This window comes from Orussus abietinus, unplaced genomic scaffold (genome assembly GCF_000612105.2).
Source record: "Orussus abietinus isolate OABI.00-Male unplaced genomic scaffold, Oabi_2.0 scaffold399, whole genome shotgun sequence".
In the NCBI taxonomy this organism is placed as follows: Eukaryota; Metazoa; Arthropoda; class Insecta; order Hymenoptera; family Orussidae; genus Orussus; species Orussus abietinus.
This window is the reverse complement of record NW_019394818.1, coordinates 29,439-48,914: the sequence shown is the minus strand read 5'-3', so window position 1 is coordinate 48,914 and position 19,476 is coordinate 29,439. Positions and strand designations below refer to the sequence as shown.

The following is a 19,476-nucleotide window of genomic DNA, read 5'->3' as shown; positions in this document are numbered from 1 at the left end:
TAAACGTAAAGCCTAATGTCGTTTAATTCAGACTCAATTTGAATAAATCGATTTTTTAAAGAAAATGCGTGTTTTCGTTTACCCGTCAATTTGACGGATGCTCGTACAAACAGGTATATATGTTACCGTGAATGTCCGAAATTGGAGAATGTCGACTTTCACCGGTGAATGTCAACAGATACGAAATACGTCGGTGAAAGATCGAATATTTCATTACATCGTTGTACATTCGGACCCTCTCCAGTGTGTGTCGACAATCACACACCGGTGAATGTCAACATTTACCGGTGTAAGTCAGAAATAAGGGTATTTAGCCAATATTTCGGACATACACTAACCGACTATGTGAATGTTGACATTCACCGGTGAAAGTCGACATTCTCCAGATTTCGGTGTTTCACCGTAACATGTATAAAACGCCCGTAAACCTAGTGTTAAGACCGTCCATCCATCGACGTTTCACCGAAGGTATTTCCTCCTTTGGGACGGTTAACGGCAAAAGGATGTCAAGCAAGTGTTCCCGCGATAAAAAACGGTCCGCTCCGATGTGAAGCAATGCGCAAAAGGGTCCGACCAAGCTCTCAGCAATCTCTCGTTTTCCGGTCTCGTATTCGACTCTTCCTCGGATAGGTGATTCGAAATCGACTATTATCGTACACAAGACTGAAAAGCTTAGTAGCGATAGAATTAAATATTAAATAATTATCAACTACACTCTCGATAACAAAAGGGTTGAACTTATGATACGTACGGAGTGTGTACAAAAAACCAGGATTTACAGGAGCGCCTCCGTCATTCGCGTATATAGTAGGAATATAATGATTTGTTTATCACATATAAAAAGCAGTTATATATGTATGTACATATCTGAAGAAGATTTAGGTACCATCGTTATTATAAACCGATCGGAGAGTAAGAGCTATTATTAAATTTGGTACGCTGTCTCTCTTTAAACACGGTTAATCGATAAATACGAGCAATAATCGTCTTCGCGTATCTTTCGCTTTTCCTCTAAGTTCCTGGGGTCTCGACCTAGTCGTTGGTATTCACACCCTCCGCCCGCGCGAGGATCCCTTTGGCTCCCCCACCGTTTTTCTTTGCTACGTCGAGTGACTCGAAATCTCTTTAATAATATTATATGTATATCTCTACAGCAGCTACGTACCACGCATCACTAAATCCGAGTTCTACGGTCAGTTCTCGCGAGTTTCTCCGCTCGTATCGAGGTTCGACGCTGTATACGAGTCGAGTCCCTTCGCGCTAATACGTCCCTTACATAGATATACGGTAACACGAGAGTATACCTTAGAAACGCGGCGGGTTAATCTAGATTAGTTAACTACCTAGAGCTTCGTTAAATACAAATAACCGCTTTACAAAGCTGCGAAGAGACCGCGGCTCGATAACGATGACTCGTATCTTCCAACGATACGCCTAGCGACGCGACCCCCCTCTTCCGCCTTCGTTCGCTCGGTCACGGTGCCGCCGTCGCCGACGAGTTCTCCCTCGCTCCGGACGTTTCGGAAGGTACGGGGGCGAGCCGGAGCGGATGCAAAATAAAGGACGCGCGCGCGCAATGACTAACGAGATTGGAAATAAGAGGTTTGCCCGGGAGCCGACAAACCGTAAAAAGAAACGAAAGGCACGACTCGCGACATCGCTCGGACAGAAACTAAGGAACTAAGCGCGACGAGAGGCCGAAACCGGGTCCGAGCCATACGGAGGAATACGCCACCAAATCGCGACGTCTCGTCGAGGAAGCTTCGGGAGCTAGCTGCGCTCGCTCTCCGTACCCTTCCCTTATTGCTCGCTCGATTAAGTACCGAAAGACCGTTTCCATAGACGAAACTAAAAGGTGTCGCGAAGCGGGAAGTCGTATCTCGGCGGACCGCGACGCGGCTTACGCCGTAAGGCAGAGCCAAGGGTATCGAAGGCCGTCCTACTCCTTGGCCGTGCCTCGCGAGCTCCCTCTAAGAGTTTTCTTTCTCAAGTGTTTATTAATATAACAATATGTTCAAATTTACACAAGTACACGGAGAGAATTGCGCTTCTTTAATATTCGTTCTATTCGGCAGAGACGGGATCCCGATAACATTACTCGCTATACATTTATACAACCTTACCATTCTCTCTTAGTCACGATTCGCGCGGCAGTTTCGTTCCAAAGTCGGAAAGGGTACCAATGGCTAAACGCCGCGTCTCGATTGTACGCTTAACTCGTGCGAAAACGTCCACGGTGTAACTGACCAACGTAACGTAATCTACTTAATGAAACAAGTCCAGTCGGAAAGAACAGACTCACTCTCTCTTAGGTTTCTTTTGGTATGTTCATCTGTACATACGGTCTACCGTTCGGCACTGAGCCACTGGCACGGCGAAACGTAGATATTCCGAAGCGGTTTCATCGAGGCAGCAACTGGGCCGAGAATCGAGGTTTAGCATTCATTATGGATCCTGACTGGTGCTTTGAGTCGATTCCGAATTCTGCGGACTGTGCATTTGGTTGTTCGCGCGAGTCCAGTGGACTGGCGAAGGTCCTGGCTGCGGTTGTTGCTCCTCTTGGGTCTCCTGGGTCCCTGTTACGTCGGGCTGCGGGGTGTAACCCGTTGATACGGACACGCAACCGGGCTCGTAAAGGTCTCTGGAAAATGGATTTCACATTTATTCATTCGCTCTAGATCAAATCCTGCGATTCTGGCAATTATCAGCACTGTACTTTCATTATTTTAAGTCTCCAGAGTTTCTGATTACATTCCAAACAATCTCAAATCAATCTCATCGTCTGTAGCCACAAGATACCATTTTTTTTTTTACAATTTTCTTCAATTTGCCTTAAGATGAAGCGAAACACGTCGAGGAACTTGATCGACGTCGGTAAAACAGGTTATTCTAAATACGTTGGCGACGTTAGTTTTTATATTAACAGCTGTGTCGAATTATATTCAGTATTGTCCTAAACGGCATACTCCATTTGTCGTTTTCGTACAATAAGTATAAAGGAATCGAAGTAAAACTCCAGAAATCCCCAGAATTCGTGGTTTCCGAGGCCCTAATTGACCGCAGAGGGCCCCGCTGCGCCATCTGTGATTTCGGCGCCAACTAAATTTTCACTCCGAGACTACGTATTTTCATCGTTTTAGCATAGAAGCGCGTAAGACACTTTTTTTGCCTTTATCCCGTTTAAATGCGAGTTTCTAGATTACCAGAGTGTTCTACATTATCGAACAATTATCCTGACACTTTCGTTTCTCAAATCAGAGCCTTCAATAATTGGATATCGAAATATAGGAGCTCGACGTCATTTTGGTTCTGGTCTGGGCGAAGTTAAAAATTAAAAAAAAAAAAAACAAATTTTGAAAATGTCAGGATAATTCCGAGGTGCACACGAGTCACGTGTCAAAGTTTCGGACGGTTCTATCCAATACCCTTGAAAAAAAGTGTCTTATTAGAGTCAACTGATTTGAATACAACACTTTTTTAAGGGTACTAGAACAAACTGTCCGAAACTTTGACACATCACTCCTGATCATCTAAGAATTGTCCTGACACATTAAAAATTTGGATTTTTGGAAAAAATTGTTTAACTTAACCCAGTCCAGAACCAAGATGGCGTCGAGCTCTCATACTTCGATCAATATACAATTATCGAAGACTCCGATGTGAGAATCGAAAGGGTCAGGACAATTTTATGATAATTTAGAACACTCTAGTAATCGATAAACTCGCATTTGAACGGGATAAAGGCAAAAAAAGTGTTGTATGCGCTTCTATGCTAAAAGGATGGTAATACGGGGTCTCGGAGTGAAAATTTAATTGACCTGGAAATCACAGATGGCGCAGGTCCCTCTGCAGTCAATTAGGGTCCCAGAAAGCATGAATCCAGAGGATTTCTAGTTTTATTTCGATTTCTTCATAATTACTATACGAAACCGACAGGTGGAGTATTCCATTTAGTTCAATACCCAATATAATTCGACTCAGCTGCCAATATAAAAACGAACGCTGGCAGTGTAGGTATTTAGAAAAATCTTCTTTATCGACGTCGACCAAGTTCCTCGACGTGTTTCACTTCACCTTAAGGATATGGTAAAGCTAGGTCGGCTATATTGAATTTTGACGTCAGAGGCGAGGAAATCGGACAAAATTCGTAATCGTTATTCTACGGACCGATTAACTATTTGCTAACGAAAATCACGACACGGAGAACCTAGGTATTCACGAAATCTGCCAGCCGGTCAGTTTATGATGAATCGTGCACTATGAAACGAAATATCACTCTCCAAAAATTTACCCGCTAACGAGGTTAGGATTTTGAGTTAATAATTCAACAATCAACACAATGTCAACACAAATGCGGACCGGTTGACACATTTTACACGTCCACTGATCACCACGACATCCACATTTTGACGAAAACGTGAAAAATGTATATAAATACCGGTTGGAAATTCCGCGCGATTCCCTCGCCTCTGACATAAAAATTTAATATGATCGACCTGGCTTTACCTGACTCTTAAACATGTTTCATAAATGCATTCAACCTCATTTCTCAGCAAATTATTGGGGGTGGCAACCAAGTGATTGCGGATTTTTTAACGCCACCTATCGACAATATCCGCAATCATTTACGTGCCAACCCAATAGTTAAACTTCACCCATGTTAAAGACCCATATCGTCCAATGTTAATTTAATTATTATAATTTAATATTTAAACAATGTTAGTTTCATTGGAAACTTTAATAATGCGTTGGTATGAAGAAGTCATTGTCCTTATAAAAACTTATACATGAAGGTAAACATCTATTTTGTCTTTCCTTGGAGTTTTATAAAACCTTACCATCGTAAGACCGATGTTTCACCTACATTCAAAAGATCGATAACACCCCAGGGTGAGATAAATAAACCAATGATTATTAAAGTAGTCGTCCTTTTCATCTTTAATTATTTCTATTTCTATCGAGCAGTATGCAGAATTACTTACCGTTCTTCGACCCACTCTGATGAATAACCAGTCCGACCGAAGATTTTAGGATATACCACTTTAATACGTTTCTCGGAGTCTTCGGTAACTTCCTCGGTTGTTTCTTCGATTTCTTGTTCGTCGTCTGGACAGAGCTCGTAAGCTCTTTCGAGAGTCTTTTTAGCACTGTTACTACGTTCCAGGAAGTACCCGTTGGCGCACTCGTTGGACTGCGCCGGTGGTGACCAGTTATTGTAAGCGTGAGTATATGGCGTAGCCGAAGTATACGGTCGCTAATGTGAAGAAAGCATGTAACAGCTTAAACAACGTAATTACATTTAAATGAGATATACACTTAATATAAAATTTACCTTATCCAATTCGTCCTGAAGCCAGTCGATAGCAAGAATCCATTTGCGCTTTAAATCCGAACTGTGATGCAATAGTTGGTACGCAGGTCTGCATTTGCTGAAAACTTGCACCAAACATTTGATGCACTGATAGGCTCGTTTCTGATAATGGTTCTTACTTCTTTGTATCGTTTCAAATAAACCTTCTCTCTCATCGGGCACTCCTGTATAACACAAAAAAAAGACGTATTATTATGACATTCCCGTATTTTATTCAATTTTAAGATGGAAGATTTTTTCAATCTAAACGGAACAGGGAAAACCGCAAGATTCCATCTTGTTTGATTTCGAAGATATTTAAGGTGAAGTGAAACTAGTCGAGGAACTTGGTCAACGTCGATAAAGAAGATCTTTCTAAATGCCTACGTTGCCGACGTTCGTTTTTATATTGACGGCTGTGTCGAATTATATTGGATATTGTACCAAATCGCGTACACCATATGTCGTTTCCGTACAATAATTATAAAGAAATCAAAGTAAAACTCCAGAAATCCTCTGGATTCGTGCTTTCTGGGGTCCTAATTGACAGCAGAGGGACCCCCTGCGCCATCTGTGATTTTCAGGTGAATTAAATTTTCACTCCGAGACCCCGTATTATCATCCTTTTAGCAAAGAAGCGCATACAACACTTTTTTTGCCTTTATTCCGTTCAAATGCGAGTTTATCGATTACTAGAGTGTTCTAAATTATCATAAAATTGTCCTGACCCTTTCGATTCTCATATCGTAGCCTTCGATAATTGTATATCGATCGAAATATGAGAGCTCGATGCCATTTTGGTTCTGGTCTAGGCTGAGTAAAAAATTTTTTTGGAAAAATCCAAATTTTCAATTGTCAGGACAATTCTTAGATGATCAGGAGTAATGTGTCAAAATTTCGGACGGTTTGGTCTAATACCCTTAAAAAAAAGTGTTGTATTCAAATTGACTGATTTGAAGGGTGTTTCACTTCACCTTAATGTTATCAAGGACATGGTGGACGTAATTAAAAACAAAATAAAAATTCACTCTTTGCAATCGAGATTCTCTCAATAGCCATTTGGTTCGATACAGCAATTCGAATGGCGAGTGGGAGGAGACAATGACTGTTTCTTTTTATTCTGATGAACGCCAATGCCTAGATTGCAATGGGCATTATACACAATACAAATAACAGCTTCGAGTTGCTGATTCCTCCCAGTCGAAAAGAGCGCCGAGTGTAAAGGGTTAAGGTGAATTGAAACATCCTACAAATCAGTCGATTCGAATACAACACTTTTTTTAAGGGTATTAGACCAAACTGTCCGAAACTTTGACACATCACTCCTGATCATCTAAGAATTGTCCTGACACATTCAAAATTTGGATTTTTCAAAAAAATTTTTTAACTCAGTCCAGACCAGAACCAAAATGGCGTCGAGCTCTCATATTTCGATCAATATACAATTATCGAAGGCTCTGATATGAGAATCGAAAGGGTCAGGACAATTTTACGACAATTTAGAACACTCTGGTAATCGATAAACTCGCATTTGAACGGGATAAAGGCAAAAAAAGTGTTGTATGCGCTTCTATGCTAAAACGATGGTAATACGAGGTCTCGGAGTGAAAATTTAATTGACCTGGAAATCACAGATGGCGCAGGGGGTCCCTCCGCAGTCAATTAGGGCCCCAGAAGGCATGAATCCAGAGGATTTCTGGAGTTTTACTTCGATTTCTTTATAATTATTGTACGAAAACGACAGGTGGAATATGCCATTTGATACAATACCCAATATAATTCGACCCAGCTGTCAATATAAAAACGAACGTCGGCAACGTAGGCATTTAGAAAAATCTTCTTTATCGACGTTGATCAAGTTCCTCGACGTGTTTCACTTCACCTTAAATAGCTCCGAAACCGTATAACGTAAACGAGGAGAGGTATACCGAATAAAATGCCTTTAAAATTGAATCAGAAATTCGAAATTATAATAATTAGGGTGTTCCATTTAAAATAACAGCATTGACAACCACTTCCGGTTGGATTAGAAATGTGATAGAGTTTGGAATATTTAAGAAAATTCTATCAAGGTCTCAAGGATGACCAATGTTCCAAATCGTTACTTTAATCTATTCCCCTTAAAAGTCTATTACACTTCGGTGAATTACTCTGTATACTTGTAAATAATTTAAGCCGTCAATTTTTGTTTGCAAGAATGATTCTCAAGTATATGAATTCAACGCTAGGAAAGTATAATTTGTTGTTGTTAAGATGAAGTGAAACGCGTCGAGGGATTTGATCGATGTCGGTAAAAAAGATTTTTCTAAATACCTAAGTTGCCGACGTTAGTTTTTATATTAACAGCTGTGTCGAATTATATTGAGTATTGTCCTAAATGGCATACTCCATCTGTCGTTTTCGTACAATAATTATAAAGAAATCGAAGTAAAACTCCAGAAATCCCCTGATTTCGTGGTCTCCAAGGCCCTAATTGACTGCAGATGGACCCCCTGCGCCATCTGTGATTTCCGTGTCAATTAAATTTTCACTCCAAGACCTCATATTACCATCATTTTAGCAACATAGCGCATAAGACACTTTTTTGCTTATATCCCGTTCAAATGCAAGTGTATCCATTTCCAGAGTGTTCTAAATTGTCGTATAATTATCCAGACTTTCGTTTTTCATATTAGAGCCTTCAATAATTGGATATCGATCGAAATATGAGAGCTCGGCGCCATTTTGGTTCTGGTCTGGGCGAAGTTAAAAATTAAAAAAAAAAATCCTACTTTTGAAAGTGTCAGGATAATTCCTAGGTGCTCGCGAGTCATGTGTCAAAGTATCAGTCGGTTCTATCCAATTCTCTTGAAAAAGAGTGTGTTATTCGAATCGACTGATTTGAGGGGGGTTTCACTTCATCTTAAAAAATTATGCCACTGAACGAAACAATTAACATTAATACGTCGAATGAGAAAAAAACACAATACCTTTCAACGCATTATGGACACGATGAGTTTGCCACGAATCCTCCATAATAAGCATTGCGAATAGAAGATCAGTATGATGTCTTAATTCATGAGTGTAAGCAAATCCAATTTGCCACAACAGCTCACTAAGAACGGTTCGAGAGAGATGTGGATTCTCCCAGCAGCAATACGCCAAAAACTTAACGGTGTCTTCCGTTACGTTAGCATCTTCAATTAGCTTCTTAACGTAGCTGATTAAATAAACATAACAATTAATTATGATCTTTTCTTACTAAAATAATTATACCGATGTTTTCACGTTTAAATGACCAACCTAGTTCTAACGAAAAGTATGTCAGCAGCTTGAGGCTGGATGGGCATAAGATAGTCCGGTTGACAGGACGGATCGCCATAAGGATTTGGCAACGGCGGTACAGCATTTTGAGCCTGGCTTGATTGACATCTCGATGACACATCGCAGCAACGTATCAACATGCTAACCACTTGATGCAATTTCGTCAATTCAGGATATTGATATTTTATCGTAGGGCCCGGTCCTTCGTCGATTGCGACCAGCATAAATGTTACCGGCACATTTAGCTACAATTAAATATTAAATACATTTATCTGCGTCATGTCTTTGTGATAAAACATTGATATCTTATCTGCACATTATTGCGTTTGGATTTACCTTGAGTAGCTGCGCTTTTTCAGCAAAACCGAGTGACGCGTAAGTATGAAAGAGGGAGAAATAGTGCGGCAAGTGACGACCATGATCCGATATCTCTCGGTGGAGCAAGGATAGAACCGCATGCAGCAGATGATCGCTGAGTGTCGCCGCAGGATCCAATAAGATTGCTACAAATTAAACGACCGATTAAAAAAAGGAAGCAAACATAGCTAACTAGTACATCCTTATTATAGAAAGGAATTAACATAATTTCTCAGTCTAATTTGAGGCTTACACGGTGCATTTAGACTAGGTGGACAAGGACCATCTTGTAGGGAAAAGTGCGCGAGAAATACCAAAATCTTTAGAAAAGCTGTCCGTACATCAGGACTAGGACAGCTCAAGAGGTACTCGCAAAATCTGTAAACAGTTGAATACAATAGTACACCTTTTTAACAAGAAGAACGAGTGACGTAACATAAATTAATGTAGAATCATACGATACGATGAATCGACATTCATGCAGTCTCTTATTAGCTTTTTTCATTCTTCTATTATTAAGATGATGATAATGTTTACCTATGTGGATGATTGAAGAGAACGTTATGAGCAAACCAGGAGCGCACTGCCTTGCTGCCGCGGAGATGGTGGCATAAAATATCATACCAATCCGTTGCTGTACCTCGTAAGGTCTTCTTCGTGTGAAAGCCCGTGTAAAATAGAAATCTTGATGCTAATTGCACTGACAACATTGCTAGTTCCTCGGCCTCGGGGCTCTAGAAATTAACATGATCTACCTTTATTCTTCCCTTAAAATGAGTACGATAGTTTTTTAATTATTCCACTTACAAATTTATCACTCGGATTTTGTCTGTTAACCGAGTGCGAATTGCAAGAAACGAGCTTCCTAATGAATTGGAAGTATTCCACGCTAAACTGATTGCGGTTATGCATGAATTTAATGTTTTGCTTCCTAACGCTGTATTCGATCGCAGGAGGCATTCGCATTACGCCAAGTTTCGTATCTGCAAATATATTCATTAATTTTTCAATCATTCGCAAATCTACCGCTAATAAGATAAAAATCTTACAGAGAGATAATTCGTTGACGCTTTTCATTAAAGAGTTCTCTTCTACATCCAACCTCGTGTAGAACAGCATGTACGCATTCCACCATCGTTTCTGTCTCCGGTAACTCATGCGTTTCAGCATATGATCGTATACTTCGCCCATGTAATCACCGCCGAAACACTGTGACTTCATTTCCTCTTCCTCTTCCATCTTACACTCGGTAACGTCACCATCGTCGAACTTGTACCACTTTGCAGTGCCGTCATTTAATCTAAAAAAGTTATTAACTCGACGGTAATACACCTTATATAGTATTTTACCAAATTGAAGGTATTATACTGCGTGACGTGTGTTGAAACGTGCCTGTGCAAGATATAAGAGTAATAGTGACCACCGCTGGCTTGCCCACTGTGAACTACGATACCGCTCAGCTGATATTTGGTACAAGTTCCCTTTATTGCCTCTTCGTAATCGCAGTCTATAACTTCTCCTTCCAATTTAGCAAGTCCGGATACGGTATATGGATCCATGTCCAAGTCTCTCGGGAACTCGAAATAGTCGTTAAACTTTATCGCACACACCCTTTCAAAATCGTACTCAAACCTCTTCAATTGAATAGCTAATATCGGTGGCAACTTCTTCACGCATAATCTCTTCACGGTCACGACCTATCCAAGGTGATAATATGAAACATTAATATAGGCTTAAGACAAGGTACACACAAATTTGGTAATTAATACATATATCGATACATTTACCTTCCTATTACACTTATCACAGTGATAAGCGTCAGCACCTTCAAGGAGTTCTCCTTTGACATACTGCTCCAAAGAATCTAACAGGTTGCTATGATTCCGAATGTCAACACTTATTACGCTGAAGGGTTCCTCTTTCGAATACCTACGGATATTGAACTGTAATATTACTGCTTACAGTAGAAGGAAATGAATAATTAAAGTGGTACCTATGAGGGCAACCTTTGCAGATTTTTTGGTCGCTATATGAGCCACCGAGTATCTTGCCCATTATCTGCTCATGCCCTAATGCCTTCAAGGCTTCATCTAAACTCTCCACGAGACTCATAAAAAATTCTACGGCGTCCTGCTGCTCTCGAAGATTGACCGGTTCCCCTTGAAGTCTGAAAGATATATAAATGAAGGTATAAATAATTCAGCCGCTCATCTAATATGATACTTTTTAATTGAATTCTTACTTAAAATGCCTCCAGAGCCCACGGGGTATGTAGTACTGCAATTTGCTATACGCAAGGTGGCCAAATATCGCCTGTACTTGCTTTAGTATACCGATATTATACTCCTTTCTCGATTCGTCAGCCCCGCACCTTTCCTCGTTTGTATCATTGTCGTTAGCTTCAATGGTCTGCTCTCCGTCGACCTTCTCTTCTCCTGAGAAATCCTCGTTCAAATCCGTAGCTGCTCCTTCCGCAGCTAAAAGACCCACCCTGATACTTTCGACCATGTACAACTGCTGTAGTACCGAGTTCATGTAACACGTTGCACCAGCGTTCTTTAAACCAACAAAACCCTTATGAGGCCGTGGTCCTACGGGTGGTAAGTAATCCCATTCTACCAAGGGTTCGTCCCTTTCTGAATAGAACATGTCGGTGAGCATAGTGACTAGAAGTTTCATGTTAGGAACGCAGCCTACGCAGAGGCCCACGAGGAGGTCGAATGCTGCGCTGGTTGATTGTGGGGTTGTGCACACTGGACAAGCTTGGGAAGAACTGAGTTCTCCAGTGCTTCGAAGCTGCAGCATTAGTCGAGATGCCGGAAATATAAAATCTTCAACCAATTCCTAAAATAATGTTCTTTTACATCATTTTTCCTAGAAAACGTAGTTGTTTGTATATATTCAATGGCATCAAAACGAACCTTTATCAAATTGATGCCTCGCTTCTCGTCCGAGCCCAACTCGTATTTCTTACTCGCAGGAAGAAAGGCTAATAACTCCTTGGTAAGGCCCAAATGACCCTCCAACACCGCCTCTTCCATCTGACTTTCTCCGCACTCTTTTACGGTATCTCGAACTTTTTTCAACCATGTTATTTCGTTGCTAAGTAACGTTTCAGCGGTTGAAAGTGGGCAACCCGAAATTTGGGCGAAATTGAGTAATCTACACAACAACTTTAAAGAAAATTTCAGATCAATAACGAGTAACAATTTGTTAACCGAATGTTGGAGAAAATCTAATTACCTGAAAGTACTCGTGACTTTGTTTGGCGTTTTCCACCACAGTCGTATTAAGAACGGTAAAGAGAAGCATAATAGAAAACTGTAATGGTTGGTGCCCACTACTGCACCACGTAGATATGAGTAAAAACTGCTCAGCGGCTGCCATTCGCACTGCCCTTGAAGTACTTAGCAGAACCAAGTCTATTAAGAAGGTATGCCAAATCTTGTCTCGGGTCAGCGTGTCCAAAGCGGTTGGATTCAAAACTAAAGCTATTGTCAAGACTTCTAAAGCTTCCTTACACACTGTTAAAAGAGAATTGCATGTTATTTGCGAATCAATTACCAGAGTCTGTAATAACGAATTCGAAAGGAAAAACATCTTACCTAATACGTCATCATTATCCGGAGTTTTTTGCTCCTTCTGATTCGTCTCATGCACAGCATGGAGAATTTCGGTAGAGGCATTAATGTTGTTCAAGTTTCCTGTCGACGCCGCCCAAGCTAATCTTATTATGGCACGAATGGTTGCCATGTCTGGCAATTCCCACGAAAGAGCTTGTATAAAGAGTTGTCGACACCTGTCCGATTCCGAGACACCGGATAACATTTGACTTGCGAAGTGTTGGGCGAGCTTAGCCGCTACGTTTCTCAGCATGTATTCGGTGTTCTGATTCGGTACACTGTGCAATGCTTGTTTGAGAACGGCCACAGGCCCTCGGTTGTTGTGAATGAGATTCCCGTGGTTCTCAGGAATAGAGGTTTGCTGTACTTCGTCCACAACGCAAGCCATCGCGTTTCCAATAACGGTCAGTAGAAGTTTGCACAATTTCAATACCGTTAGATACGCCGATCTTTTAGTGGATTCATCCGCATTGGGAAGAAATTTGTTTTTCGTTAACATATCAAGAATTACCCCGGCCTCTCCGCTCTTTATGAAATTGTATTGAAAATCAAATGCTCTTTCAGACATAGGATCAAGTGCCGGCATTAGTAACGTGTATAGTACCTGCGTAAGAAATAACGTTAACGACTGATCGTTATCTACTGTAAACGTATTCAACAAAGTATCCAAGTTCTTACTTCTAAATTATATAAAACTTGGCTGGGGCTAGCAGAGAAGAACAAAGTATCAACGTTGGTGTTCTGTTCGTTGCAATGTGGGTTCTGTGATGGTTCGTCATCTCTGTAATGTCCGAAAAGCCACTGTAATCGAGTCACTGTAAGAGTGTCCGGTGGCACTAACTGTAGAAGATTACGCGCTCCGTCGCGTAACTGAGGATGTTGCAGGTTGCATCCAAGATCCGCTAATTGAAAAAAGAACGTCGCATATTGCGGTCTCTGAGACATGACCTTAGACAGAAAAATTTTGTGTTATCGGATGTTCACAGAAAACGTTAAGGTTTTATAAAAAGTTAGGTTTTCGTAAGACTTACTACACCAGGTAGACTGTTCTCTGCTTCTAAATTGGGTCCATCGTATAAGTGGTGCGGAGAACTCGTGGAACTGTCCGAACTGCTTTCCGGAGAACTAGGCAGGTTACTGCTCACTTGGCTCAATTTTGCAGATAAGAGCTAAGAAACGAAACGTATTTGTAAATGTCCTATCAGTTGATTTGTCTTTTAAACTAACCATTTTATCTCTCAGGGGAATTTGAGACAGCAGCTTTCTATCATCTGCCGGTTCTAACGACTCGCCATTGATGAATAAATCTAGCTTAACATTCGAGCCATTGGCCTTGATCCTGCGCAATATTTGTCGTCTTAAGGAAGCCAAAGTATCGTTGCTATGTGTAAAGACATCCAAGTCATCAGCGTTGCGGCCAGGACTAGCGAATCGAATGACAAGACATAGATACTTGCCACGAGCTGCTCTGTAATTCGAAATACCGTAACTATGTATTTCTTTTAGAATACTTAATGTTCCGTTAAAGAACTGAAAGATCTTACCTGTGCAATGGTAAAATTTTTCTTTCTCCAGGATAGGCAGTATCACATTCGTTCAAGTATTCTTGAAGAACTTTCATCACTCGACACATTTTTATAGCTTCCATTCGAATTTTGTTAGTCATTTGATCTTCTCGTTCCTCTTTTCCATCGAGACGCACTTTACTTAAAACAGAAACTGTGTCAAAATGAGCTTTTAATCTATCCATACACTCTGCTATGTAATTTTCATGAAACACTAAAACTGTAGATTGCAATCGTGGGCCTAGATTAGTATTTACTTCTTTCAAGAGTTCTATACCCCGGTTTGCAATTTCTTCCGGACCATTGGTTACCACCTGCGTGTTATAAAGAATATTAAAATTTCTACCATCTGTTTTACATTAAAACAAAAATTTAAGAAAGGAAAATAATTTACTGACCCTCCACAGATAATCGGTTCCAATTAAATCGACGTCATCCATTAGAAACGTTCTCCGTTTGAGTTTCAGTTTACCTTCTCTAGAATTAACTGCCTTAAAAAACCTTTCGTAACATTTAATTCCACTTTCTGTTAGCAATGAGGGATCCAATTGAAGAATATTATTTTCGAAAAAGTCTTTGTTAATTGAAGGGTCTAAATCTGGTTCCTCTCCCATTAATTTAGAAAACCACTTAAAACAAGCTTCACGATCAGACACGAATGCAGCCTGTTCTGCCAAGCATTGCCAAATCTGTTTTGCTTGTTCTGCACACAGCCATAGTTGACCATCCTATCAGAAATATAATAATCATGTCATACAAAGAAGTATCGTTGCATCGGTATCAGTATTTGACACTTACTTTTAGTAAAAATCGTAAAAAATTCAGCCTTTCCTGCACTTGCATAATGTGATTATACCGACGATCTGGCATAAAGGTGTTCGCGTTGATCTCTGGATTTTCTTTAACCAATTGCCGCACCTTATCCATGTAATTTGTCAAGCTATTTGTGACAAGGATTACCACTGAATGTTGATTTTGTAAACGTTCGATAACTTCTTGCCTGTGAAAACAATGAACTTCAGTATGTCTGACATATAAAGTTTAACAAATCTTTAATCACCTGTAATACACATGATGACTACGTTGAGTATGGCTCATAGTAACCGGACTAGGTTCATACAAGCAACAGATTTCTCGAATTTGTTTAAGAGCTGGTAGCGCCCATTTATCGCCGCTTTTCAGTTCTTCGACACACTTATCCAGCCATATCGTCTTTTGTGCATCTCGTTCTTGGGAACACGAGTAATCCAGTATTTTTACATGAGCACTAAGTGCTTGATCCATGATCTCCGTAGGAACTTCATCAGAATGTGCCAAGTTCCAGAAAAGCGTCAGTACCTAATATTATTAAAAACCCATGACCATAAGATACACAATGAATTTCGATAACATTGAATGTTATTTAGCATCATAAGTTAACGAACCTTATGAGCCATAACCCCATCTTTGTCATCTTCGGCGAGTCTCCGTATTAACTCTAGCAATTTCTCTCGTTGCTTTTTATTGGCAGTTTTCCAATTTGTCTGAAATATTAAATCAAAAGAATGTAAAACTTGCAGTCATTGCAAAATGTTGCTCTTGATTTACCTGAAAACATTCAAATAAATGATCTAGCTGCTCTGGACTAAAATCCCAAGCCAGTTTTGCTAACAAATCATGAACATTCTTCACGATCGCTTCATGCTTGCCGGCTTGAGCTGCCCACACGGCGTCCAGATCTTCCAAAGTAAGCGCACGCTCTTTGATAATAAAACGTAAAATCTTTTCCAATTTCTCCACGTACTGCGGTTGATGCAACGAATCTCTTAAAACAATTTCTAAAACCCCATTCTCTTTTATCCACTTCTATAAGAAATAAATATTTTGATTTAACACTCGTATATAAAGGAAGGAAAAAAAAAACAATTTCACTTACCGCCATTCTCTCGGCCGTCAGCCATTCTTCATCTTCAAGACTTGGATTGCGGTGTGGATAATAACTTACACTGGCTATGACTTTGTTTACTTCATTCAAAGCGTTCATCTTTCCATTGAATGACGATATTTGCAGAAGCCTCAAGATCATTTTCAGTCTCAATATTTCTAAATTCTTAATCATCTCCTCTTGATGTGGTACTCGCGACACCAGGCACTTTATGGCTTTGATTATGGCCGATATCGCATCGTTTTTCGATTCGTTTTTTGCCTCCTTTTTTAATTCGTCATCTGTTAAGTTATCCAAAATGACAGGCACCATTTCCTACAAGGAAATAATCGAGCATTCAAATTCCATAGCCATAGAAAATATTGTGTATCATGGGAATAATGCTTACCACTATGGGCATAAGATATTTAACTATTGTCTGAACCGTCAATAGTTCGTAGCACAGTCCGAAAGGTCTGAGCAATGCATAAATAACTGGCACTGTTAAGTTCCGCCCACTTCGAAACCTTGCCAGTAATATTTCAAATCCATTGAAGTCCCCAAACCTACAATATAATTACATGTATATGTTTTTGCTTTTCAAACATGTAGTAGTTTGCTAATAATCCACATTTTTAAGAGCTATCGATACTTAATTATTTACTTGTTAATGATAATTTAATCAATTACAATTATAAAAAAGCAAATACTAAAGATTTATATCAATATTGACAGAATGTTGACCATGAGAGACAAAAATGTGCTAATACCCAGAATTTAAAAATGACCATACAGATGGAAAACCACTGAAAATGAGTATACATTTTTCATTTCATGAAAATGTTGATAACAAAAATTTACCTATTGATAAGATCAACGAGCCAACCGCGAGGACTTCTGGAATCAGGAGGTGGTCGTGCAAACAGTTCCTCGTCTGGAATATTACTGCCAGGTGGTACCGTTTCAGATACTCTTGCTGCATTAAATGTATGGAATCTAAAGAAGTCATTTCATTATCTTGATAGTCTTAAATAACGTGCTAGACTTACAGTAAGTGCTAGACTCACTTATTATTAGGATTAAAAACCATTGCCAGCAAATCAAGAAGAGGAAACCAGTCCTCGTCTAGCTTAAGGATGCAAAGCTCCACCAATCTTTCACAATTAGTATTGATACAATTATGTATGTTCAGTTTCCAACTATTTACCGCATCGTCGGTCAGAATTTTTGTAAAAGATATCGTGAGTCCCTCTCGAAAAAAACGCTGGCATGCTTCGCTTTGTACATCAATTCCTGAAAATTATTAATTTACGTCATGCACATTTTAAAAACACTATAAATACAAGACCTTACCTTTTCTGCACAGTTCAATACTAGCTTGCAATAAGCATTCTAACTCTTGTTCGGGTAAAACTGGTACAACCCATCGTGGACTAGATATCTTTTCATCCAGCATTGCAAGTTTAGCATGTGGAAAATCAGGTTCCCCGCGTTGTTGTTGATTATTATCTTCCCCTGTGTTTATATTCTCGTTACTACATTCGGTTTGCAGTACATTCTCTGTTAACTGAAGCCCTGACATTGTATCTGCCAGCTGCTGAGTCCCTGGTGGACTATGCATCTACGGTAAAGAACAAAATGCCATAACGCATATACTTAAATACGATAAGCAACTATTATAAAGAAGTGTAAATAAAATGAGCAACGACTATTTAATCAATGAAAACGTACTTGTGAATTTTGCTGGCTTTCAGGGGGGTCTATACCGACCCCCTGACCCCTTGTGGCAATCGTCATTCCGATCTGCCTACGCTAATCTCCGATTGTCTCAAAATGTCTGTGTATAACAATGTCACGGAAAGAAGCATCTACCTCATTCACTGGCATTAAATATGATTATATCCTAAAGGCCTTGTTCCACTAATCTATACCTACATTATCTGCAACAGTACGTAAAATAGTTCATAAGTTAATAAAAATACTTGCATGTACCAAATCATAGTTATAAATACGATTACGGTAAACCCAATATACTCAAAACTCTAAACCATCTATTTCAGAAAGAAAATCACGAACCAACCGAAATTATATCAATCCGGTTCCTTCTCCGTCCAGTTTTTAGTGGTTTAAAGTAAAGCGTACCTCTCGTAAATGCTATCGTCAAACGTGCACAGGACAAACTCATACGTCTGTTGTCATAACGTTGTTACCATTTCCCACTGGTTACGTACGCTTTACCTTAACACGATATCGGTTAAAGAGTCAATACGTCTAAAAATAGGATAAAGAAAACTAAACGGAATACCTAGTACTTGACTAAATTTTCACCGAACAATGTCACACTCTTTTTTTGGACAAGAAATACGTAAACGTGATGAAATCGTGTAAGGCACATGAAGCGCCGATAGTTGTCGACCATAGGAGATACCGGTATATCGGCGACCGACCGACACGAAGAAATCGTAGTCGAAGACGAGAAACAGTCAATAACTCGGTTACGATGAACGCTAATCGGATTACGAGAGGGTTGGTTTCCTCTCGGGTTTGACGATCGTCGCGAGACAATGTCTTAAAGACTCGGGCCTCCCTGGGCCGGGAACCGAGGCAACGTCATCCGACAGTCCGAACTGTTATACGTTGTGCTTTTGCGAGTCCGAAGCACCGCCAACGAGGGCCAAACCGAGAGAAAATTTCCAACAAAGGGATCATAAGTATCGAATATCACACACCCTCGCCGCGAAACGGGCGAACGGTAGGTCAGCGCAAAAGCCAGCAGCGGCGAATTTGCCAGTAACTTGGAAAACGTCCTGCCGAATTGCGCTCCCCGAAGCTCGAACAGAATCGAATAATAGGAATCACTGGTCGCGGATCGTACCTACGCGATTTCAACGTCGCTCGGCCGAGGGTGCACCTATTTTTCGCCCCGTTCACCCGACCGGGCCTCCTCCGGACAAAATGGCGACCCTCCTAACGATTGGCACTGCCGCACGAACAAAATCCCAAATTTCATCGGTTTCTCCGACCCGTTCGACCGCGAGGGCGAGAACGGACGCTGCGAGGACACTAGCCGATACCGGTACGCGAATCACGCGGAGAAACGCACCTTTACATAGTAAATCGTGGTAGAAATTCGTGTTGCAGTTTTGACGTGACGTTACGAACTCACTGCAAATCTGTAAACACGACAGAGGCGCTGCAATCGGCTCGACACGCCCCCTCCCCGCCCTTCGTCCAAAGCCCGCGGCTTCTACGGTCTTCCCCGGACTGCACCGAAGTCGTCCGACGCTGACCGAAAATTGCCGAACACGCTCGACCATTGATAATTGATCATTATAAGGCAATCGACGCGGGTATCATAACTTTGCCATAAAACGG

At 40.5% G+C, this 19,476-nt stretch overlaps 1 protein-coding gene across 3 annotated transcripts; it reads right to left on the bottom strand.

Annotated features, from left to right (window-relative positions):
- Positions 1 to 378: 378 nt before the first annotated feature.
- On the bottom strand, positions 379 to 19,291 carry LOC105698929 (probable ubiquitin carboxyl-terminal hydrolase FAF-X). 3 transcript variants are annotated; one of them, XM_012423575.1, is made up of 33 exons: positions 19,205 to 19,291; positions 17,833 to 18,041; positions 17,455 to 17,722; positions 17,169 to 17,394; positions 16,963 to 17,097; positions 16,511 to 16,667; positions 16,114 to 16,437; positions 15,786 to 16,043; positions 15,623 to 15,721; positions 15,259 to 15,536; positions 14,997 to 15,198; positions 14,597 to 14,926; positions 14,178 to 14,512; positions 13,861 to 14,101; positions 13,665 to 13,802; positions 13,312 to 13,581; positions 12,616 to 13,237; positions 12,254 to 12,534; positions 11,932 to 12,183; positions 11,253 to 11,854; positions 11,004 to 11,177; positions 10,798 to 10,939; positions 10,403 to 10,707; positions 10,060 to 10,310; positions 9,818 to 9,993; positions 9,548 to 9,744; positions 9,264 to 9,388; positions 8,990 to 9,156; positions 8,633 to 8,898; positions 8,320 to 8,549; positions 5,333 to 5,535; positions 4,983 to 5,254; positions 379 to 2,641 (listed from the first exon to the last, which is right to left on the bottom strand). In XM_012423575.1, the coding sequence occupies exons 2-33, from the start codon at positions 17,896 to 17,898 to the stop codon at positions 2,446 to 2,448; spliced, it is 7,788 nt and encodes a 2,595-aa protein (XP_012278998.1). In that variant the 5' UTR covers positions 17,899 to 18,041; positions 19,205 to 19,291; the 3' UTR covers positions 379 to 2,445. The 3 variants fall into 3 exon arrangements, with proteins under 3 accessions (XP_012278998.1, XP_012278999.1, XP_012279000.1); XM_012423576.2 differs by lacking the exon at positions 19,205 to 19,291 and adding an exon at positions 18,977 to 19,183; XM_012423577.2 differs by lacking the exon at positions 19,205 to 19,291 and adding an exon at positions 18,831 to 18,928.
- Between the last annotated feature and the right edge of the window lie 185 nt (positions 19,292 to 19,476).